Source organism: Triturus cristatus, chromosome 1_1, assembly GCF_964204655.1.
Source record: "Triturus cristatus chromosome 1_1, aTriCri1.1, whole genome shotgun sequence".
In the NCBI taxonomy this organism is placed as follows: Eukaryota; Metazoa; Chordata; class Amphibia; order Caudata; family Salamandridae; genus Triturus; species Triturus cristatus.
This window is the reverse complement of record NC_140579.1, coordinates 442209809-442234857: the sequence shown is the minus strand read 5'-3', so window position 1 is coordinate 442234857 and position 25049 is coordinate 442209809. Positions and strand designations below refer to the sequence as shown.

Genomic DNA, 25049 nt, shown 5'->3' with positions numbered 1-25049 from the left:
ACTATTTTGACATACCATTGTAATGGGACAAGTTTTTTTTGTTATCAATCCTGAAGATAATTCAGACCCATCAACTGCACAAACTGACTCTGGTTGGGTTTTCCACTCTGTGGGAATATGTAATTTTTGAGCTAACTTAATATCCACAAAGTTCCCCGTAGCTCCAGAATCCAATATGACTGGTACAGAATGTCGCAGTTGAGTACTGATAATTAAAATAACCTGAATAACAAAGTGGCGAAGTATACGGGTCACTGTGTTTTCTAGGTATTGGGAGATCTGTGACTTTTTATTACTCGCACAAGCGATCTGCGTTCTTGACGAGTTTTTTAGTTTTCCTGCTACAAAGGGCTCATCACTAAGGCATTTGTCTTTCTAGGTATTTTGGGCTTTATAGGACAATCTTTGGCGAAATGTCCAGATTGGGCGCAATATAAACATAAATTTAATTTTCTCCTTCTTTCTTTTTCTTCACTAGTCAAAGGTCCTTTAGTGGTTCCTATCTGCATAGGTTCTGGTTCTAATGCCTTATTATCTGACTCTTTCTTGTCATGTTTCACTACTGAGAATCTAGATTCCATTCTTGACTTATCCCCTTTTCTCTCTCCTAAACGATGATCTAACTTTACAACCAGATCTACAAAATCCGAATAGTCATCAGGTAATTCTACAATGTGCGCCAGGGCATCTTTTAAATCATCTCGCAAGCCCCTATAAAATAAGGAAGTGCGTTTCTCTTCTGGCCACTGAGTCTCAGTTAATAACCTATTAAACGTGGTTACATAAGTTAACAGATCTTTGTTTCCTTGCTTCAAGTTGAGTAACTCGTTGTCACTGGCTTGAACATAAGTGTGTTTTGCAAACAATTTTGTCATGGTTCTCTTAAACAAAGGCCAATTATGCAAAATAAGATCATCTCTATCGATATATGGGATGGACCAGTTAGCTGCGGTAACCCCTAAATAAGAAAGCACAAAAGCAACTTTAGTTGCATCAGTAGGAAACAATTGTGGTTTACAAATGAAGTGTAATTGACACTGGCTAATAAAAACATTAAACTTACTACTATCGCCAAAGAAACGTTCTAGTGCAGATAAAGGCACAACATTTGGAACTGCCACTGTGACTTGTACTGGCGAAGTAGTTGTTTCCGATGCCATGAATGTATCTGAGGTCTTGGCCCTGGCTCCTGTTTCTGCAGAGTTTTTGAAAGCAGAAGAAAAAGGAACTTCCCATAAAGATTCTCTAGGTTTATATCGCACCACCTCCTGACGCAAAGTCAAGATTTCCTGTTTTAACTTATCTATTTCTAACTGCATTTGTTGTAACATCAAGGTTGCTGAATTATTCCTCTCTACATCTTCAACTAGATCATTAGCCATGGCTTGGCCATCTATCCTGTCTTCTTCCAAGTCCATATCTCTCAAGGAGAACTTAAATTGTTGTGAAGGCTTGCACTTCTGTTAAACCTTCACTCACCTGAAGTCCAGGTTGTTTAACTTGAGAGATGAGACGTTATTTCTCTTCTGCCCCTAAAAACCTATACCCATCTGACTGAATTCACAACGCAGTCCGATAAGTATAAATCTCCAGGGGAAGGGGGAAAAAAGGGACAAAATAATAAACAAAAGAAACACTCCACTGGTTACAGCTTCAATTGACGCCACTCTTTTCCTTATTTCAGGTATTATTGCGTCTGTGAGCTGATATCTAAATAAAACAGAAGTGAACACACATTAACTCTTCTCATATACTGTTTCCCTCCGACTATCTATTATATATTATCATTTAGGAAAATACCTTTCAGTGCTTGTGGTTATTTTCACCATAAAAGTGTTCATTTAAATATGCAGCACAAATTATTATTCTGACAAGTATCTGTAAAAATAAAGGAACAATATTCACTATTATGCACCACTCCTAGTCCTCAGTATAATGTGCTTTTGACTCTCACTTACTAATAATAAACTTTAAAAACATATGTAATGAATCTGAGAAATGTCCTTATTTATTGTCCTTTCTCTTGATCTTTTTCTTTGCAGGCGTAATTGCTGTCCTTCGTTATTTCAAGGTTCTGGAAAATGTTCCAATGTTCCAAGGTAATTAAATGAAAGCATGCCTTAATTCTCAAAACTTGTTTCTTGTGCGCGCTAAAAAATAATTATGTCTTGGCTTGACAACTCACAAATTATCGTTTTTTGTAGGCATTCAGCTTTGACTCCAAAAGAAAGAAATAGTAAATCAAATTCTTAAATACCTTTGTCTCTTCAAATGCTCTTCTATTCACACACGCGATAACCTTACTTGACCTTTTCTTCTTGCTTTGTGTTTCAGATCGGAGCAGAAATGATGCAGGACCGGAAAGGATTCAGAACCGGAAAAATGAATCTCAGAGTCAGCGTTGCTGTGGAGACCCAGCTGGGAATGGGAGCTTCGGTGAGAGAAAACTCTTGCTGCAGGCTCGAAGACGTCTCTGGAATTCAGGTGAGGAAGAATGGAAACGAGCGCAAGCGTGTGCAGTTGGATTTCAGGGGCTTTTATACAGTTCTTGAAGGGTGGGGTTCTTTAGTTGGGGAGGCAGAAAAAAGTGTTGCACGTGCCTCAACTGTCAAGTAGGCAACGTGCTATTTATGAAAATTAGTCTTTGATTTGGCAGCATGATTTTTTAGGAAGAGCTCCTTGACTTTTACTCCAGAAACAAGCATAAGCAAATGCAATGATTTTTACAATGGTTTTAGTGCAAATAATAAGGCCTCATAATAATTGTGCATAATAACAATAAACCAAGGACTTATTTACATATTGTTTCTCCGCAAAGTACACAGCAACAATATGATTGCGCATATGTTCTTTATGACTCAGTATGAGGCTGAGCTATGTTCCTTGCACAAACCCTAACAGTCGCTCACCTCAAAAGCCGCCCTACAGGGCGAGGTTTCTGTGGAAATCTCAAATGGAACTGTCTCACCAATCTAGGAGCGTGAATGAAAGATGCTGGTTCCCAAGAATTCTCATCAGCATGATAGCCTTTCCAAGCTATCAGATAATACAGTTTACCTTGAATTCTTTTGGCATCTAAAACACGTTGTACCTCGTATTCTAAATGTCCATCAATAGGAATAGGTGGGGGTGGTGGTTCAGGTCTTGTTTCTGGATTGTAAGGTTTTAACAAGGAGACATGAAAGGTGGGATGCATGGAATATTCAGATGGTAACTCTAACTGTACCGTAACTGGGTTTATAATTCGATGTATGGGAAATGGTCCAACATAACGTGGTTGTAATTTTCGGGGACCTATCATATTTAAATTTTTGGTGGAAAGCCACACTTTATTTCCAACTTGCTAATCTGGAGCGACAGCTCTGTGCTTATCTGCTTACTTTTTCATCACTTCTTTATAATTATGTAAATGTCTTTTTGCCTTTTCTTGAATGTCTAATAAATGATTGAGACGTTCTGTGACAGCCGGTGTAAAGGAAGAAGCTATAGTTATGGGTAATGCTCTTGGATGATAACCATTTAGAAAATAAAATGGTGTACATTGCGTAGCTGAATGTACATTATTATTATGAATAAATTCTGCTACTGGCAATGCTTTATCCCATTCACTGGTAAATTCAGCCATTAAACAGCATAGTGTTTGTAGTAATGTTTGATTAGTTCTTTCCGTTTGACCATCGGTTTCCGGATGGAAGGCTGTGGAAAGAGCTATGTCCATCTGTAATTTTTTACACAGACTTGTCCAAAATTTAGAAGTAAATTGGCTACCTCTATCAGACACAATTTTGGTCGGCAAGCCATGCAAACGCACTATTTCTTTTATAAAGATGTTAGTAAATTATATTGCAGTTGGGAGTTTGTGTAGAGGTATGAAGTGTGCCATTTTAGATAAATAATCTACGACTACCAAAATAGTTGTATATTTATTTGCTGTAGGTAGATTAGAAATAAAGTCTACGCTTATTGTATGCCAAGGAGTTGGTGGGGTTGATAATGGTTGCAGAAATCCAGTTGGTGCTTTATGTGACGATTTATTACTAGCACAAATAGGACAGGCTGTTACATAATTTTGAACGTCTGTGATCATTGAAGACCACCAAAAATGTTTCTTGCAATTTTCTAGAGTTTTTTGATATCCTGGATGGCCCACTAAGGTCGAATCATGATGCCATGTTAACACTATTTTCTGTAATTCAATGGTTGGTAGAAATAATAAAGAGTTATGATAGAATAAACCCTCTTGGATTGAATTCTTGGGATTTTTTAGCCATTCTTGTGCATTTAACTTAAGATGTTCTGTCCTGACTAACGTCATGAAATCGCTTTGTGTAATTGGTGCCAATATTTTCTGTGGGGAATGATAGGAGGACCTATCGCATCTTTCTTAGATTCAGTAGTGTAACCATATCTTGATAAAATATCTGATTGCACTTGTTGTGTCCCTGGCCTATAAGTAATCACAAAATCAAAAGCACTAAAAAAATTCAACCATCGCATTTGACGAGGTGTGAGTGCCTTTACAGAACTAAAAAATTGTAAGTTCTTATGGTCACTAAATATGGTTACAGGATATTTTGCTCCCATTAAATGATGTCTCCATTCAGTGAAAACTAACTTAATTGCTAAGAGTTCTCTCTCTACCACTGTGTAATTCGGCTCGGCAGGGAGTAGTTTTTTAGAATAGAACGCTACAGGATGTAACTGTCCATCTTGAGTATCTCTCTGTGAGAGAACTCCTCCAACCGCCATTTGTGAAGCGTCCGCTTCTACAAAAAAAGGAAGATCCGGATCTGGATGTCTTAATAAAGGTGCAGAAGTGAATTTCTTTTTTAAATGAGCAAAAGCTTGGGCTGCCTGATCTGTCCAAGAAAATACTTGTCCCTTCTGTAAAAGTTTAGTAATGGGCACCACTGTCTCTGCAAAGTGAGGTATAAAACGCCTATAGAAATTGGCGAAACCCAACATTTTCTGCACTTCTTTTACCGATGTGGGTTCTGGCCAATCCTTTATAGCACTCACTTTCTTTGGGTCCATCATGATTCCTGCTGGGGACAGACAATATCCAAGAAACTCTACGGTGTTTGTATTGAAGATATATTTTTCTAATTTTGCAAATAAATGGTTTTCTTGTAATTTGGCAAGAACTGCTCTTACTTGATGTGTATGCTCTTCTTTGGTCTTAGAATAGATGAGTATATCATCTATGTAAACAATTACACAGATATCAAGGAATTCATTTATAAAGTATTGAAAAGCCGCAGGGGCATTACACAAGCCAAAGGGCATGACTGTGTATTCAAACAAACCAAATTTGGTTAGGAAAGCTGTTTTCCACTCATCGTGCTCTTTGACTCGGACAAGATGGTAAGCCCCTCTAAAATCTAACTTGGTGTATATAGTTGAATGGCGTAATTGGTTAAGGAGAACTGGAATTAATGGCAAAGGATATTTATTTTTAATTGTAGCTTTGTTTAATCCGCGATAGTCTATACATGCGCGCAAGCCACCGTCACGTTTAGGAATGAAAAATAATGGCGAAGAAACAGGGGACGTTGAGTGTCGGATGAAACCTGATGCTAATAAATCATCTAAATAGGTTCTCAAGTATTTAGTTTCTTCTTCAGAAAGAGCATAAACTCTACTGCTTGGTAGTGGAGCCCCAGGTATTAAATCTATACGACAATCGTATGATCTATGTGGTGGTAACGTGCAAGCTTTTACTGGATCAAATACATCTTTAAATTCTTGATACTCAAGCGGAATTCTAGGAGATGGTGTTAGTGTATTGGCAGAATGTAAAACAGTCATGGAATCATTAGGAGCTTCTTGATAACAACATGCTCGACAATGAGAGGAATCTAAGGTTACTGTTCGTAAAGCCCAATTTATTTTAGGATTATGTGTTGTCAACCAAGGTACACCTAAAAAAAGACCAAATGTAGGTGTATCAATCAAATCAAAACTTATCATTTCCGTATGACTATTTTGACATACCATTGTAATGGGACAAGTTTTTTTTGTTATCAATCCTGAAGATAATTCAGACCCATCAACTGCACAAACTGACTCTGGTTGGGTTTTCCACTCTGTGGGAATATGTAATTTTTGAGCTAACTTAATATCCACAAAGTTCCCCGTAGCTCCAGAATACAATATGACTGGTACAGAATGTCGCAGTTGAGTACTGATAATTAAAATAACCTGAATAACAAAGTGGCGAAGTATACGGGTCACTGTGTTTGCTAGGTATTGGGAGATCTGTGACTTTTTATTACTCGCACAAGCGATCTGCGTTCTTGACGAGTTTTTTAGTTTTCCTGCTCCAAAGGGCTCATCACTAAGGCATTTGTCTTTCTAGGTATTTTGGGCTTTATAGGACAATCTTTGGCGAAATGTCCAGATCGGGCGCAATATAAACATAAATTTAATTTTCTCCTTCTTTCTTTTTCTTCACTAGTCAAAGGTCCTTTAGTGGTTCCTATCTGCATAGGTTCTGGTTCTAATGCCTTATTATCTGACTCTTTCTTGTCATGTTTCACTACTGAGAATCTAGCTTCCATTCTTGACTTATCCCCTTCTCTCTCTCCTAAACGATGATCTAACTTTACAACCAGATCTACAAAATCCGAATAGTCATCAGGTAATTCTACAATGTGCGCCAGGGCATCTTTTAAATCATCTCGCAAGCCCCTATAAAATAAGGAAGTGCGTTTCTCTTCTGGCCACTGAGTCTCAGTTAATAACCTATTAAACGTGGTTACATAAGTTAACAGATCTTTGTTTCCTTGCTTCAAGTTGAGTAACTCGTTGTCACTGGCTTGAACATAAGTGTGTTTTGCAAACAATTTTGTCATGGTTCTCTTAAACAAAGGCCAATTATGCAAAATAAGATCATCTCTATCGATATCTGGGATGGACCAGTTAGCTGCGGTAACCCCTAAATAAGAAAGCACAAAAGCAACTTTAGTTGCATCAGTAGGAAACAATTGTGGTTTACAAATGAAGTGTAATTGACACTGGCTAATAAAAACATTAAACTTACTACTATCGCCAAAGAAATGTTCTGGTGCAGATAAAGGCACAACATTTGGAACTGCCACTGTGACTTGTACTGGCGAAGTAGTTGTTTCCGATGCCATGAATGTATCTGAGGTCTTGGCCCTGGCTCCTGTTTCTGCAGAGTTTTTGAAAGCAGAAGAAAAAGGAACTTCCCATAAAGATTCTCTAGGTTTATATCGCACCACCTCCTGACGCAACGTCACGTTTTCCTGTTTTAACTTATCTATTTCTAACTGCATTTGTTGTAACATCAAGGTTACTGAATTATTCCTCTCTACATCTTCAACTAGAGCATTAGCCATGGCTTGGCCATCTATCCTGTCTTCTTCCAAGTCCATATCTCTCAAGGAGAACTTAAATTGTTGTGAAGGCTTGCACTTCTGTTAAACCTTCACTCACCTGAAGTCCAGGTTGTTTAACTTGAGAGATGAGACGTTATTTCTCTTCTGCCCCTAAAAACCTATACCCATCTGACTGAATTCACAACGCAGTCCGATAAGTATAAATCTCCAGGGAAAGGGGGAAAAAAGGGACACAATAATAAACAAAAGAAACACTCCACTGGTTACAGCTTCAATTGACGCCACTCTTTTCCTTATTTCAGGTATTATTGCGTCTGTGAGCTGATATCTAAATAAAACAGAAGTGAAAACACATTAACTCTTCTCATATACTGTTTCCCTCCGACTATCTATTATACATTATCATTTAGGAAAATACCTTTCAGTGCTTGTGGTTATTTTCACCACAAAAGTGTTCATTTAAATATGCAGCACAAATTATTATTCTGACAAGTATCTGTAAAAATAAAGGAACAGTATTCACTATTATGCACCACTCCTAGTCCTCAGTATATTGTGCTTTTGACTCTCACTTACTAATAATAAACTTTAAAAACATATGTAATGCATCTGAGAAATGTCCTTATTTATTGTCCTTTCTCTTGATCTTTTTCTTTTCAGGCGTAATTGCTGTCCTTCGTTATTTCAAGGTTCTGGAAAATGTTCCAATGTTCCAAGGTAATTAAATGAAAGCATGCCTTAATTCTCAAAACTTGTTTCTTGTGCCGCTAAAAAATAATTATGTCTTGGCTTGACAACTCACAAATTATCATTTTTTGTAGGCATTCAGCTTTGACTCCAAAAGAAAGAAATAGTAAATCAAATTCTAAAATACCTCCGTCTCTTCAAATGCTCTTCTATTCACACACGCGATAACCTTACTTGACCTTTTCTTCTTGCTTTGTGTTTCAGGTCGGAACAGAAAGGATGCAGGACCGGAAAGGATTCAGAACCGGAAAAATGAATCTCAGAGTCAGCGTTGCTGTGGAGACCCAGCTGGGAATGGGAGCTTCGCTGAGAGAAAACTCTTGCTGCAGGCTCGAAGACGTCTCTGGAATTCAGGTGAGGAAGAATGGAAACGAGCGCAAGCGTGTGCAGTTGGAGTTCAGGGGCTTTTATACAGTTCTTGAAGGGTGGGGTTCTTTAGTTGGGGAGGCAGAAAAACGTGTTGCACGTGCCTCAACTGTCAAGTAGGCAACGTGCTATTTATGAAAATTAGTCTTTGATTTGGCAGCATGATTTTTTAGGAAGAGCTCCTTGACTTTTACTCCAGAAACAAGCATAAGCAAATGCAATGATTTTTACAAAGGTTTTAGTACAAATAATAAGGCCTCATAATAATTGTGCATAATAACAATAAACCAAGGACATATTTACATATTGTTTTCTCCGCAAAGTACACAGCAACAATATGATTGAGCATATGTTCTTTATGACTCAGTATGAGGCTGAGCTATGTTCCTTGCACAAACCCTAACACTTTCCCTCTCTCTCTTGTTGAGATATATCTATCAGGGGCCCCCCAGTGGCTGGCGCCCTGGGCCAGAGTCCACTTTGCCCATGCCTTCAGACGTCTCTGCTTGCTTTGCATATAGGTCTCCAGATTTACACCCCTTAGTTTCCGGTTTACGCCTTTATGCCCTCCCACTTGTGTTTACACCAGACTCTGCAACCGAAGTGTGCCACACTAAACACCCACCCCGAGGCGGCCCCAATACGCCATCGCTTTCTCATACTACTGTTCCCCGGTTTCTGTCACCCAGAGATGCCCCCTCTCTCAGAAGGTGGTAAGATAGTTCAGTGGGTAATGTTCCTGCAGGAGAGAGACGTGGTTAACGTTCATGCCACAGCTCGGAGTCATTGTAAGATATGCCACAGGTTAGGGAGCCTGACGCAGGTCACACGTTTGCATTAGGGTGTACACCTCAGTGGGTTAATGTGCCTGCTGCAGAGTCCCGCCTGTAAGCTATAGATCACAGGTTCCTCTCCGGTAGGACAGCTCAGCGTGTCTATTGTGTGGACACCATGCTGGTCACGTGTTTCAGTCCTTCATGTGGGAGCGTAATGTTTTTTGTTTGTTTTCTGTGGAACGTGGAGGGGGGGGATCCTTGGGCGCCAAGGGGGCGGCAGAGGGGTGTCGAGGAAGACGCTGGTGAGGAAGAACTAATGGCCAGCAATGGCCGGGATGTTTGCACCTGCGGGTGAATGACAAAGGCCCTGCTGGGGGGCTCAGCTCTTCTGATGACCAGGCTGGGGGTGAAGGAAGGAGGGTGGCATCATCAACCGAGTCTGTGCTGCCGCTGCACACATCACTTTGAACAGTACAGGTGCTCGGCCCAGGTCTGAGGGCCACTTCAATCGCTGTAAGTGGGATGAACAAGCATTGGCATAGCCAATAGGTCTCGCTTTTGTGACCTTATAAGTATTTAGTTATGCAGCACAATATGTTTAGTGCAACAACATCAACTGTTGCATGGCTAAACACTTATAAGGTACAAGGTTTAGCCATGCAACAGCTGATGTTGTTGCACCAAGGATATTTCAGGAGTTTAGATAGTGGGGTCACATAACAAAGGTAGTTCAAATCCTGGTGGAGACAGTTCTTAAGTATGGATGTATTTAGTAAGGCTTTCTGGGTTGTTACACAGCCCTAGGACTTTGGAAATAAGCGTGCAGGTAAGCTAAAAACAGATGCTATAAGTGACATCAAGAAAGCAAGATTTAAGAAAGATGATTCCCTCAGAGGAAAGAGGTGTTCTCTTCGGTGGCATTTTGGGGCAGTGAGCCTTGTCATATCCAAAGATGTGTGGGGTAGCTTTTCAAGCTTGTCGCGAGCCTCACATAACTCGACCTGTATGCTGAGATCCACCAGTCACAGGCACGACTTCTCAAAATAACGAGACTGCCTCTCACCTGAAACTGCTCAGAAATAAACAGCACTGTTGCTAAGAGACTGTGATGCTCTTTGAAGAAAGAAAACCCGTAGATGGTAAAATGCATGGCACCTGGGTAGACAGGGTGAAGTTTTCATGTGGGATCCGCTGTGGCGGTCCTCCCATAGCTATGTTGATATTCACCACCTGTGTTACGGTATGACAGATTATACTGGTTTATCAATAGCTGGTACGGCTATGAAGAAAGCCGCTGAAATCTTATGAGGGTGGGGTGCTGTCTGAAGAAATGCTAACCTGATTCGTCCTGCTCAGACATACATCTAGAAGCATCACTTCCCACCTTTTGCTGAACCTGAAATGTCCTTGGTCACATTGGGCTTTTGTTATCATTCACAGTCGCGGATCAGTAGTTATTTGCTAGGGACTCCTGGTAATGCTTTCGCCAGGCAAACTCTTGTCCTTAACATGAATGCTATTGCATAGACCCAGCTATTGAAACAATGTCCATCATGTAACAAACACAGTACTGTCACAAGCCAAGACACGATCTCAAAGATGGATAAAAAATCTATTTCTTTACTTTTGATATAATTGCGGCACCCGCACTTTACTTTTAATGTTAAAATTAAAGCGCCGGTGCCACGATTAAAGCAAAAGTAAAGACATAGACACAGACAGGGCGGAGCGAGTGGGCACGTGGCTGCAAAAGTGAAAGCAGCTGCAGCGTCCACACGCTTAATGACCCGTGAAAGACAATTGGCGGCTGCGCGCGTGCATGCTCGCGTGAACACAAGCGCTAGGCCAGCCATGGCAGCATTTTTTGAAGCCCTTACTAAAAGTCTCGCCAGACCAGCGCATGCGCTGGGTCAAGCGAGACCTAAAAAACTGCGGAATTTCCCAAAGGAGCGTGACCGATGTATTTAAGGGCGTGTCTTAAAAACACGTAAGCTAAAAATCTGTGCTTAGCATAGTGTGCACCCCCCAACCCCCACCAGTATTACGCTGCTTCTGTCACTGCATTGAGACATTTAATACAAATAGTAACACTACACCTACAACAAACCAGGAGGACTACAGGTTTTGTCAATGGTTGTTAGTTGCATAAGATAAATAGGCAACAACTATGGCTTCTTGTATATAACACTGACAACGCCTTAGTTCTGACATGATGAGACTGTGAAAGAACTATAACGAGTCTCTTTGAAGTTGCATCACTGGCAGCGAAGTGTGGCACTGCTGCAGAGGTCAGAACTTTTTATCACTCTGAGTGTGAGGGCAAAAATGGAGAGCAGGAAATGGACCGGCTCAGCCAGAAGCGTTGCTTCAGTGGGGGATGTTTGGGGTGTTACCCAGTGGTGGGTGCCATCGAGTAGTACGGAGGGGAGGGGGGAGGAAAAAGAAATGAAAAAGTTACTTACCTTAGTACCGGCCGCCGCCTCGCCTTCATCCTCTAATTTTATTTTATTTTTTCTTGAGTTTTATATAGTGCTAACTTGACCCGGTATCGGGTATCAGAACGCTTTAAATGAGCACCAGTTGCGATACATGAGGACACATTCATTTTTGTTAGGCACGGGGAGATTAAGTGATTTGCCCAGAATCACAGGATGCTCAGTGCCATTGCCTAAACTCGAACCCGGTTCCCCAGATTCGAGGTCGGCCGCCCTAGCCGTTAGGCCAACTTCTGTTCCTGCTCAAAGCAGGAAGCACACAGAGGCTCCCCAAAGCAAATCACGATGCTGCTGTCCCCATGACAGAAGCGTTGTATATGGTCTGAGCGCCATGGTTCGGCGCTCAGAGAAGGACTGGGAGGCTTCTCTTGCTGGCTGTGATGATAGCCAAGCCCTGCCCGCCCCGTGAAAACTGCCCAACAACAAAAACATAAAATGATAATAACAGTGGTATTATCGTTGAGTTTTTAGTTTTTCCAATGCTCAAAGAGCAGTGGGGCGGCGCACCCCCTCCTTAGCAGAGGAGCCGCCACTGGTGTTACACCTCCCCCTGCCAATAAATGTATTTTTTAATGAATAGTTGGGTACAGGTGCTTTCGGTCTGGTCTGGTGAGGTGTCTGTCACATTTCACTTGTGATTTTTGCATACACACACAGAGAAAAACACACACACACACTCTCTCATCTCTGTTTTGAAAGCCCCAAAAAAGGTTTATTTTACAAAATATTGTGTTTCTCTCATTTAGTACTCCTATTATCCGTATTCCTCTCCCTTTCCACTGCCTCTGAAGCCCCTCTCATGCGCCCTGCTTGTCATATAATGTATTATAACATAATATGCCAGGGTGATGGTGGGGAAATCTGATGCTTGCATCCCCCAATCTTACAGACCAAGCTACGCCCCTGGTCACATCTGAATACTGCATCTGTTCTGGAGGTCACATCTTAAGAAAGTGTCTAGAAAACAGGGCCACACCTAGAATATTGTGCGCTGCTCTAGAGAGCACGTTTGGGCATTGTGTCCAATCCTATCACAGGGCCACTGGAATTATGTGGCAGGAGAGGGACAAATTCTGCAGCAGGGTTGAGCTACAAATGAACCATGGTGCCCAGGTTTGGGGACTTGTATGGACCCTGAAGCCACGATTGAGCCATGATGCCAAGTTCTGGAGGGCTTACATGCACCATGGTGGCCAGTTCTGGTGCCCAGTTATGGAAGTCGCACATTAACCATGGTGCCCAATTCTGGAAGCCACGCATGGACCATGGTGCCCCGTTCTGAAGCCACACATGGACAATGGTGCCCAGTTCTGTAGCCACGCATTGACCATGGTTCCCAGATCTGGAGGGCTTACACGGGCCATAGTGCCCAGATCTGGAAGTCGCACATGACCATGGTGCCCAGTTCTGGAAGCCACGCGTGGACCATGATGCCCAGTTCTGGAAGCCGTGTGTGGACCATGGTGCCCAGTTCTGGAGGGCTTATATGGGCCATGGTGCCCAGGTCTAGAGGGCTTACATGGGCCATGGTGCCCAGTTCCAGAATGCTTACATGGGCCATGGTGCCCGGTTCTGGAGGACTTACATGAGCCATGGTGCCCAGTTCTGGAGGGCTTACGTGGACCATGTTGTCCAGTTGTGGAGGGCTTACATGGACCATGTTGCCCAGTTCTGGAAAGCACATGTGGACCATGGTGCCCAGTTCTTGAGGGCTTGCATGGACCATGGTGTCCAGTTCTGGAATGCTTACATGGACCATGGTGCCCAGTTCTGGAGGACTTACATGGAACATGGTGCCCAGTTCTGGAAAGCACATGTGGACCATGGTGCCCATTTCTGGAAGCCACGCGTGGACCATGGTGCCCAGTTCTGGAAGCCACGCGTGGACCATGGTGCCCAGTTCTGGAGGGCTTAAATGGGCCATGGTGCCTAGTTCTGGAGTGTGAGAAGTTGGCCTGGTATATGCTGTTCACTAGTGATAGTGGGCACCTTGCACCAGTCCAAACAGCCCCTTAGTGATGATAGGTTAAAGACAACCTTATTTGAAAGCTATCCTAGTGGTAGTGGAGAGCAGCCTTCAGGCTAAGTCTTGGAGGAATGTAAAGCAGCTTGTATTACCAGTCTATAGTCTCTTGAATGACCAAATAAAAGGAGAACCACACCAGGTATATATATAAAATATATGAATTTATTACTAAACACATCCTGCTAGTCTCTTTATGAGGCTAGAGGTCAAAGCACATATGTTACAATTAAAATATCACAGTAAATTAGCACAATATACGATAGGCCCTAGGGGCGAACCAAACCATATATTAAGAAAGTGGTATAAGAACCACGACTTGACTAGACACAAGGCCTAGAGCCTGTAGAATCGCTGGGACCCCTAGGAACCACCCAATGTAGTGACACAGGGGACCCACGGGGGACTTGTGCAGTGTGAGAACACAGCCGCGAGCTCCGTTAGCTTCTATAGGGAAAGTTGCGGTTGGAATTTTAAAAGTTAAGGACACTTAGAGGTGGACTAGGAACAAACCCTTTTGGACTTAGATGGTTCTAGGGCCAACACCCATGGGAGTACTGGAGTACTCGTGTTACTTCACCAAGGGAAGCCGGGTGCATAGGTGTCAAATGGTGTCGGGCGTCTTCGCCGATTTCAATGGCAAGATGCTGAAAAGTGCTGCTGCCAGGAAGAGGAGAGGTGTCCAAAGAGATCCAAGCCTGGATCGAAGATGTGAAGAACCTGAAAGCAGAGGGGACAGAGCCAGTGACCAGGGACACGATAGACGAATGCCCCCCGATGTCAGGTGCTTCAGGTGCGAAGAGGGGAAGCTTGACTCTTCAGCCACGAGGACCAGGAGCTGTCGACGATGACCAGGGGCTGTATTCGAGCTGTCCCATGAAGGATGTCGAGTGCTGCAGCGTCGGTGCCCAGATTGGACATAATAAGCCTTGGCAACAGCAACCCACACAGGAAGAGGAAAGATGCTTTGGTGCGGACCAGCAAGGTCCTGGGAACTCCCCAAGTGATAGAGAGTCAGGGCACATCTGGAGCAACCAGAGAAGCTAAATTAAAGTTAGAGTTGCCTTCACAGAGACCCACCAGTCAACGGACCAGGGATCGCGAAGGGACCTCAAGAGAAAACACAAAGGGCCAGCTTACGGAACAATCGTGGAGTGTAGGCGGGCAATCTTCAGTGCAAATGCTGCTCGGGGTCAGGGCTACAAGTAACCCAAAGCTCAGCTGCAGAGGTCACCTCAAATCTGATGCTTCTGCAAATCGTCGTGGTGTCCAGGGGTTCGGGTTGCACGGTCTCCACGAGGGATACAGGCCTCACAGTTGCTGAGCGCACAGATCGACCTCAGAAACCACGGAAACCCACCTCCTGTTTTGCAAAATTCTTTGGAGTCTTCAGGAGCTTTGGAGATACAAACCGGACTGTTGCGTCTTTGGTGCCTGCCAAGCAGGGAGTAACTCCTTTACTCCAAGGGAGTTTCTTCAGTCATCTAGAGTCGTGTAGATCATCGAAGTTCCAGGATTCAGTTTCAGAGTTTCGTCCAGGGATATCTAAAGTTCTGTAGTCAGGGGTTCCTTCTTTATACCCAAGGAAGGGGTTGGACTAACTCAGGGGACCCACCTATGGGAGAATTTGGAAAGAGGGGTGGCTACACCCATTTCCTTTGTCCAGTTTCACGCCAGAGCAGGGGCTGGCAGCCTCTGCAACTGGTTTGAGCTGGACTATGCACAGGGACACCAAATGTACCCCCAGTGCAAACTTCAAAGCACTCTTGGAATGCACCCACCCAACCCCAATCCGCTAAAGCCTGTCTGGGAGGTGAAAACACCTCCCTGTGACAGGAAACCTATTGTCCAGAACTCCCCTGCCAGAGTTTCGGTGAGCAGCATGAGGACAGACTTGTGTCTGTGGCTGGCAGCATCCATTTCGTGATGCCAGGGCTCTATTAGCTGGTACCGGGTATACCAGTGCTGTCATGTCTCTTCCTCTAGAAGGGTGGGATCATACTTCCACACACCAGTTACTGGTGTGAGGGTATGACACCAAACACGACATGTTTCCGTGCAGCCATCCCAAAGTTAGCATTTACGACGAGGTTATAACGCACTTAAGAGTATATGGTCAGGCTGCATCACAGACAACCCCGGAGAATAGATTCCGAAGGCTGCAGAGGGGCTCTGCTCATGCATGGGCACCCTCTCACATAAAACCAAGCACCCTGCCTTCAGGATTGAGAAGGCCTGCCATAGGGGTGACTGATAGGTTTGTAGGTGCAGTGATAGGGTGAGATATAGTGAACCTATATCTCAGTAAGGGGTGCATGCACCACCTCACTCAGGCTGCAGTAGTAGTCATGTGGTGTCATTTTGGAAGGCATCCCAGGGGTGACATAATACATGCTGCAACCCCTGGCAGGCCTCTGAGGTACCTATGCCCTGGGTACATAGTATACCATATAGTAGGGACTTATAAGGGTACCCCAGAATCCAATCTGGAGTGTACCTAAGGTACAGGGAATCAATTTAGAGAGGAAGCAGCTAGGCTGGGGTCCTGGATAGCAGGGCCCCAGCCAGACTAAAGTCGAAAAACAGTGAAACATCAGCAAAAAGTGGGCATAACCATAAGAAGCAGATCCTACTCTCCAACATGGAGGACTTACATGAACCATGGTGCCCAGTTCTGGAGGGCTTGCATGGACCATGGTGTCCAGTTCTGGAATGCTTACATGGACCATGGTGCCCAGTTCTGTAATGCTTACATGGGCCATGCTGCCTAGTTCTGGAGGACTTACATGGAACATGGTGCCCCGTTCTGGAATGCTTACTTGGGCCATGATGCCTAGTTCTGGAGGACTTACATGGAACATGGTGTCCAGTTCTGGAATGCTTACATGGGCCATGGTGCCCAGTTCTGGAGGGCTTACATGGACCATGCTGCCCAGTTCTGGAGGGCTTACATAGACCATGGTGCCCAGTTTTGGAGGGCTTACATGGACCATGATGCCCAGTTCTGGAAGGCATACATGGACCATAATGCCCAGTTCTGGAAGCCATGCGTGGACCATGGTGTCCAGTTCTGGAGGGCTTATATGGGCCATGGTGCCCAGTTCTGGAGGATTTACATGGGCCGTTGTGCCCAGTTCTGGAGGGCTTTCATGGAGCATGGTGCCTAGTTCTGGAAGCCACAAATGGATCATGATGCTCAGGTCTGATAGCCACGTGTAGACCATGATGCACAGGTCTGGAAGCCACGCGTGGACCATGATGTCCAGGTCTGGAAGCCATGCGTGGACTATGATGCCCAGGTCTGGTAGCCATGCGAGGACCATGTTGTCAGATCTAAAGGGGCTTACATGGACCTTGAAGCCACATGTGGACCAGGGTATCCAGTTCCTAAAGCCACACGTGGACCATGATGCCCAGTTCTGGAAGCCACACATGGACCTTGCTTCTGGAGGACTTATATGGGCCATGGTGCCCCATTCTGGAGGGCTTACATGGACCATTTTGCCCAGTTCTGGAAGTCATGCTTGGACCATGTTGCCCAGGTCTGGAAGCCATGCATGGACCATGATGCCCAGTTTTGAAAGCCATGCATGGACCATGATGCCCAGTTCTGGAGGGCTTACATGGATCATGGTGTCCAGTTCTGGCAGACACACATGGACCATGCTGGCCAGTTCTGGTGCCCAGTTCTGGAGTGCTTACATGGGCCATGGTGCCCAGTTCTGGAGAGCTTCCACGGACCATGGTGCAGAGTTCTGGTAGCCATGCATGGACCATAGTGTCCAGTTCTGGAGGGTGTACATGGACCATGTTGCCCAGTTCTGGAGGACTTACATTGACCACGGTGCACAGTTCTGGAGGGCTTACATGGACTATGGTGCCCAGTTCTGGAAGCCATGCATGGACCATGATGTCCAGTTCTGGAAGCCATGCATGGACCATGATGTCCAGTTCTGGAAGCCAATCATGGACCATTATGCCCAGGTCTGGAGGGGCTTACATGGACCATGGCACCCAGATCTGGAAGCCATGTGTGTTGACCATGGTGACCAGTTTTGGAAGCCACAGGTGGACCATGATGCCACATTCTTGAAGCCATGCGTGGGCCATGGTGCCCAGTTCTGGAGGGCTTACATGGACCATGGTGCCCAGTTCTGGAAGCCATACATGGACCATGATGCCCAGTTCTGGAAGCCATGCATGGACCATGGTGCCCAGATCTGGAAGCCACGTGTGGACCATGGTGCCCAGATCTGGAAGCCACGCGTGGACCATGGTGCCCAGATCTGGAAGGCATGCGTGGACCATGGTGCCCAGTTCTGGAAGCCGTGCGTGGACCATGGTGCCCAGTTCTGGAGGGCTTACATGGACCATGGTGCATAGTTCTGGAGGGCTTACATGGACCATGGTGCCCAGTTCTGAAAGCCATGCATGGATCATGATGCCCAGTTCTGGAAGCCATGCATGGACCATGATGCCCAGGTCTGGAGGGGCTTACATGGACCATGGTGCCCAGTTCTGGAAGCCACGCGTTGACCATGGTGCCCAGTTCTGGAAGCCACGTGTGGACCATGGTGCCCAGTTCTGGAGGGCTTACATTGGCCATGGTGCGCAATTCCGGAGGGCTTGCATGGGCCATGGTACCCAGTTCTGGAAGCCATGCATGGACCATGATGCTCAGTTCTGGAAGCCATGCATGGACCATGATGCCCAGTTCTGGAGGGCTTACATGGACCATGGTGCCCAGTTCTGCAAGCCATGCATGGACCATGATGCCCAGTTCTGGAAGCCATGCATGGATCATGATGCCCAGGCCTGGAGGGGCTTACATGGACCATGGTGCCCAGTTCTGGAAGCCACGCGTGGACTATGGTGCCCAGTTCTGGAAGCCACGTGTGGACCATGATGCCCAGTTCTGGAAGCCATGCATGGACAATGGTGCCCAGTTCTGGAGGGGTTACATGGGCCATGGTGCCCAATTCTGGATGGCTTACATGAACCATGTTGCCCAGTTCTGGAAGCCATGCATGGACCATGATGCCCAGGTCTGGAAGCCACACATGGACCATGATGCCAAGGTCTGGAGGGTTTTCATGGATCATAGTGCCCAGTTCTGGAAGCCATGCATGGACCATGGTGCCCAGATTTGGAAGCTACGTGTGGACCATGGTGCCCAGATCTGGAAGCCACGCGTGGACCATGGTGCCCAGATCTGGAAGCCACGCGTGGACCATGGTGCCCAGTTCTGGAAGCCGTGCGTGGACCATGGTGCCCAGTTCTGGAGGGCTTACATGGACCATGGTGCCCAATTCTGGATAGCTTACATGGGCAATGGTTCCCAGTTCTGGAATGCTTACATGGGCCATGGTGCCCCCAGTTCTGGAGGGCGTACATGGACCTTGGTGCCCAGTTCTGGAGGGCTTACATGGACCATAGTGCCCAGTTCTGGAGGACTTACATGGATCAGGGTGCCCAGTTCTGGAGGGCTTATGTGGACCATGGTGACCAGTTCTGGAGGGCTTACATGAACCATGTTGCCCAGTTCTGGAAGCCATGCATGGACCATGATGCCCAGGTCTGGAAGCCACACGTGGACCATGATGCCAAGGTCTGGAGGGTTTTCATGGATCATAGTGCCCAGTTCTGGAAGCCATGCATGGACCATGGTGCCCAGATCTGGAAGCCACGTGTGGACCATGGTGCCCAGATCTGGAAGCCACGCGTGGACCATGGTGCCCAGATCTGGAAGGCATGCGTGGACCATGGTGCCCAGTTCTGGAAGCCGTGCGTGGACCTTGGTGCCCAGTTCTGGAGGGCTTACATGGACCATGGTGCATAGTTCTGCAGGGCTTACATGGACCATGGTGCCCAGTTCTGAAAGCCATGGATGTATCATGATGCCCAGTTCTGGAAGCCATGCATGGAGCATGATGCCCAGGTCTGGAGGGGCTTACATGGACCATGGTGCCCAGTTCTGGAATCCACGTGTTGACTTTGGTGCCCAGTTCTGGAAGCCACGTGTGGACCATGGTGCCCAGTTCTGGAGGGCTTACATTGGCCATGGTGCGCAATTCCGGAGGGCTTGCATGGGCCATGGTGCCCAGTTCTGGAAGCCATGCATGGACCATGATGCCCGGTTCTGGAAGCCATGCATGGACCATGATGCTCAGGTCTGGAGGAGCTTACATGGACAATGGTGCCCAGAACTGGAAGCCACGCACGGACCATGGTGCCCAGTTCTGGAAGCCATGCGTGGACCATGGTGCCCAGTTCTGGAGGGCTTACATGGACCATGGTGCCCAGTTCTGGAAGCCATGCATGGACCATGATGCCCAGTTCTGGAAGCCATGCATGGACCATGATGCCCAGGCCTGGAGGGGCTTACATGGACCATGGTGCCCAGTTCTTAAAGCCACGTGTGGACTATGGTGCCCAGTTCTGGAAGCCACGTGTGGACCATGATGCCCAGTTCTGGAAGCCGTGCATGGACAATGGTGCCCAGTCCTGGAGGGGTTACATCGGCCATGGTGCCCAATTCTGGATGGCTTACATGGGCCATGGTGCCCAGTTCTGGAAGGCTTACATGGGCCATGGTGCCCCCAGTTCTGGAGGGCGTACATGGACCATGGTGCCCAGTTCTGGAGGGCTTACGTGGACCATGGTGACCAGTTCTGGAGGGCTTACATGAACCATGTTGCCCAGTTCTGGAAGCCATGCATGGACCATGATGCCCAGGTCTGGAAGCCACACGTGGACCATGATGCCAAGGTCTGGAGGGCTTACATGGATCATAGTGCCCAGTTCTGGAGGGCTTACATCGACCATGGTGACCAGTTCTGGAGAGCTTACATGAACCATGGTGCTCAGTTCTGGAAGCCACGCATGGACCATGATGCCCAGGTCTGGAAGCCATGCTTGGACCATGATGCCCAGGTCTGGAAGCCAAGCGTGGTCCATGATGCCCAGGTCTGGAAGGCGCGCATCGACCATGATGCCCAGGTATTTTGGGTAGCTGAGGAGAGGTAATGGCGAATCCCACCTGCACGTAGACTCAGGTGACCACTTCCCCGCCCCACGTTGGTGAATCCGCTGACCGTTGTTCGCAGACCTGTGGGCTGTGCGAGGCTGGTTGTTGCTGCTGCTTCTGTTTTGCTGTGGGGCTACTCCGCGTGCGCTTGGTTTCCTTCTTGCGCCCTGGCACTCGTTCGCCAAATACCGGGCACACACCGAGCCTCCTCTGTAGCCGAAAGCGGAGGAAGCCGCGTTTGGGAGCTGCACTCAGGAATCCGCTGCTGGGAGTGAAGTGAAGGGCAGCACTTCTTGGATGTAAAGGCAGTTTGTGGGAGCGCGACGCTTCATCAGATGCAGCCGGTAAGTGTGGAGAGAGTAAAGGCTGAAAATGAGATACAGCTGCACCTCTAACAAAGAAGTAAGCAGTAAAAACTCGTGTGAGTTGGATTTTTCCCCCCTTTTGTTTGGATATGACTGAATTCGCTGGGGTTTTTGCTGAGAGGCTATTTGCCCATAGTATAAGAAGGGGGGAAAATAGCTAAAAAGCTGAAGAAGGAGAAGGGAAGAAAAGAGGAAAGAAAGGCGAAAAGGGGGAAAAAAACTTTTTGGGGGAATTAGGATGTGCTGTGCTGGGCTTAATTGTGGAAATACATTTATTTCCAGGATTGGGAAACATTTAAAAATCACCAATGTACTGGCTCAACCAGATTCAAATATGGCGCCCAAGTCTAAATTTCGAACAACACAGATGAAGATTGCCTCTGCAACGGCAAGAGCTGGGCGCGCGCAGAAAGGTCGTCGGGGGTCAGCCCCAATTGCTAGCCCCATCAATTCTGAAGCGTATGTCTTGGAGCACGGTGCGGGGAGTCAAGGGGCCACTAATCAGGATAGGGCTGAAAGTTCCAGCTAGAGAGGAACAAATCTAAGTCCAGGGGCTGAAGAACAAGACAGTGCATCATTTGGCTCAGCAACGTTGGGAGAAAGTCTGATTAATAGCTCACCGGAGCTGAATCAAGATGCAACGGCGAACCAGGAGAGCAGTCAGGAAAACACCTCCAGTGCACCTCAGAGTAAAGTTAAGGAATATTTTTTATTTCTGAAATCAAAAGTGCCTTCACTCCCTCCTCAGCCTCCGCTCCCTCCGCTCCCTCTACTACATCAATTTCCAGAACATGATGTGCAGGCTCAACCATGTCTTCAGTTGGCTGCTCAGGAACTCCCTTTACTTTTAAAACCATTGGCGAGCCCTTCATCATCGTCGACTGTTGTGGCGGCTAGAAACTTAGCAACAGGTCAACAACCACAGTTAGGATCAAAAGATCCGCTTGGTGTTCAGCTTTTGGAGACAGGGACAAGCTTCCAGTGTGATATAAAAGCTATGTTGAATCTTGTCCTTGACGAGATAAGGTAGATAAAAGCTACGCAAGCAACCGAGATAGCAGCACTTCATGCACGTTATCAAAAATTGAAGAAGTAGCCGGATCTTATCTGGCAAGACTCCAAGAGGCTGAATCAAGGATCTCTCTCCTAGAATATCAGATGACCTCGATGCAGAAGCAGGCCTCAATAGAAAAAACAGAAAAACTTGCTGGAAACTAAGCTAGAAGAGTTGGAGAACCATTGTCGCCGTTCAAATCTGGAGCTAGTTGAGGTCCTTGAAGGTTGTGAAGAGTCACAAACACTTCAGTGGGTCGAATCTTTCATCAAAGAGAATGTACTGCCCGAGTTTTCGGGTGACCTCACGATTACACGTGCACACAGAGTTCCAGCACAGCCTTTCCCCAACTCAAAACTGCCTAGAACAATTTAAGTCAACTTTGCGGACTATTGACTGAAGGATCAGATTTTGAACAGAGCAATTCAGAAGAAGCAATTCTCCACTCGGGAAGTCCCTAGTTGCCGGATCTTTTCAGATATGAGTGCAGCAGCGGCATGTCGTCAGAAAGAGTTTTACTTGTTTAAAGCACAGGGATCTCAAGCGGCCATTGCTCAACAATCGAAATTGAGTTTTGGTTCAAGGCAAGTTTCATATGTTTACCAGTCTCGATGAAGCCCAGGAACTAATGCAGAAAATCACTACGGAAAAGTAAAGAGCGTGGACATGTTTGATAGGAAGCTGTTTTTTGTTTTTTTTGCTGTTTTTGTCTTTTTCTTTTTAAACTCATGGGGCGGGGTAGGGTAGTAGGTCACACTAGGGTGCAACAATATGGCACCTGACTTAGGGGTTTTTCAGAGAGGGGAGGCAGGAGGGGTAAGGTGGGATATTAAACAGAACAAAGACGAAAGTTAACATTCTTGTAGAGCCTGGCAACCTCTGGAGCCCTGGCAACTAGGACACAAACCTGCGATGGTGACCTCCGTCTCCTTTGGAAGCTATCTTTCTAAGGCAGAAATTTCTTCATCAATAACACTTTAACTTCCTTTTTTAAAAGGACCATAGAAGGATTCAGCCTGACTTCAGGGGGCAGGGAGTTCCGAATCCTGTGGCAATACCTAAAAAGGCTCAATTGTAGGTTTTTGTTTTCTTGAATTTTTGTTGTTTGAGCAGTAGAGTGCTGGCACTTCTGGAGGCTCTCAATCCACCTCAGAGCTCCAGTTTTTGAGTGAGGTACTGCGGGGTATTGAAATGAATGGCTTTATTGGTCATGCATGCAATCTTTAGATGTATCCGAGCTTCATATGGAAGCCAGTTCAGGGATATCAGATCTGGCAAAATATGGTTGTATCTTTTAGCCCCTGTTAAGAGCCTAGCTGTAGAATTGAGAGCAACTCTAAGAGGAGCCGTCTTGCTCTTGGAAGGCCGCAAAGGGTTGCGCTGCTATAGTACAGCTTTGAGATCACTAAGGCCTGCACCGCAACCTCTACGTCATGTGGAGGGAGAAAGGTTTTATTTTCCCTAAGATGCTGAGTTGGAAGTTTTCTCCTTTGACGAGGGTACTAATGTCCTTCAGCATGTTCAGACTATTGTCTAGCATTATTCCCAGAGAGGTTGCGTAATCAACGATGTGTGGCATACAGTTAAGAGCAGTTAGCTGATTCATCCATTGTTCTATGAGAGGAGATTGTTTGTGTGGTGTGATTAGGAGGAATTCAGTTTTGAGAGCATTTAGCTTCAAGTGGTTATGTGTCAGCCAGCTTTGTGTTTTCAGTAGGACTGAGTTGAGGGACCAGATGTCCTCAGGGGAGGTGATCTACATATATTATTGGGTATCATCCGCATCCATGTGACAGTGAATGGTGGATGATTTTAGAATTTCTGTCAGAGGCTCCATGAACAGGTTGAAGAGCGTGGGTGAGAGCGCAGATCCCTGTGGAACACCCAGCGTGACCAGAGAAGGATGAGAAAAGGACTGGTTCACCTTGAAGCTTTGGGATCTGTTATGAAGGAATGAGGAGAACCTGTTTAGTAGAGGCCCCTGTGCTCCAAGAGGTCAATTAGGTTATGGTGTTTGACAGTATCAAATGCTGACGAAAGGTCGAGGAGGATCAATAGGCAAGACTCATTTTGATCAAGTATTCTTAGCGCATCATCTACAATGTGAGTGAGAGCGGATTCTGTGCTATGACCCTGGCAGAAACCAGATTGAAATTGGTCCAGGAGTTGGGATTGATCGATGTGGTTACACAGTTGTGTGAGCACACATTTCACCAGGAGCTTTGCCAATGTGGGAATGTTAGAGATTGGGCGGAAGTTATGTAGGTAAGTAGGATCCGCGGATGGTTTCTTTAGAATAGGGGTAACTTGCCCAGATTTTAGGCAGTCCGGAATAGCACCGAAGTAAAGCATTGACGATCTTAGTCCAAAGTGGGAGAATGGAGCATCTAATTTCAGAGAAGGGGTTCGATGGCATTGGGTCGTTGTAATGATTAGATGGTTTCAAAGTAGCCAGCGTTTTGCGTATAGTGCTTTCATCCAAGGCTTTGAAAAAGCTCCAGGATGTGTTGTTTTGAAGAAGGGGGGAAGCTGAGCAGGCAGGGTGACATCTGACCAGAGGGGAAGGAGGAGGTTAGGGGGAATGATCGACAAGTGCTCAAGGGCTGACCATAGTTCAGCTTTGATCTTAGTAGTCTTATCCGTGAAGAAATCTGCGAATTCTTCGCAATTCGGCTGTGGCCCTCGACTCAATGCGGAGAGGTTAGGCTTTCGAGCATCTGATGCGTTTGTTATAGATGCTTCTTAGGGATCTCAGATAGTTGAGATGTTCAAGGGAGGGAGAGGATCTCCACATTCTTTGTGCAATTCTTCAATTCCGTCTATCAGTATTAAGAC

The 25049-nt window shown here is 45.9% G+C and overlaps 1 protein-coding gene across 1 annotated transcript in view; it reads left to right on the top strand.

Annotated features, from left to right (window-relative positions):
• Positions 1 to 1158: 1158 nt before the first annotated feature.
• LOC146870408 (uncharacterized) overlaps positions 1159 to 25049 on the top strand; it is a 43382-nt gene continuing 19491 nt past the window's right edge. The window contains exons 1-5 of the mRNA XM_085643062.1: positions 1159 to 1249; positions 2043 to 2099; positions 2335 to 2484; positions 8022 to 8078; positions 8313 to 8462. Coding sequence (XP_085499188.1) covers positions 1159 to 1249; positions 2043 to 2099; positions 2335 to 2484; positions 8022 to 8078; positions 8313 to 8462 — 505 coding nt within the window. The remainder of the gene's footprint in view (positions 1250 to 2042; positions 2100 to 2334; positions 2485 to 8021; positions 8079 to 8312; positions 8463 to 25049) is intronic.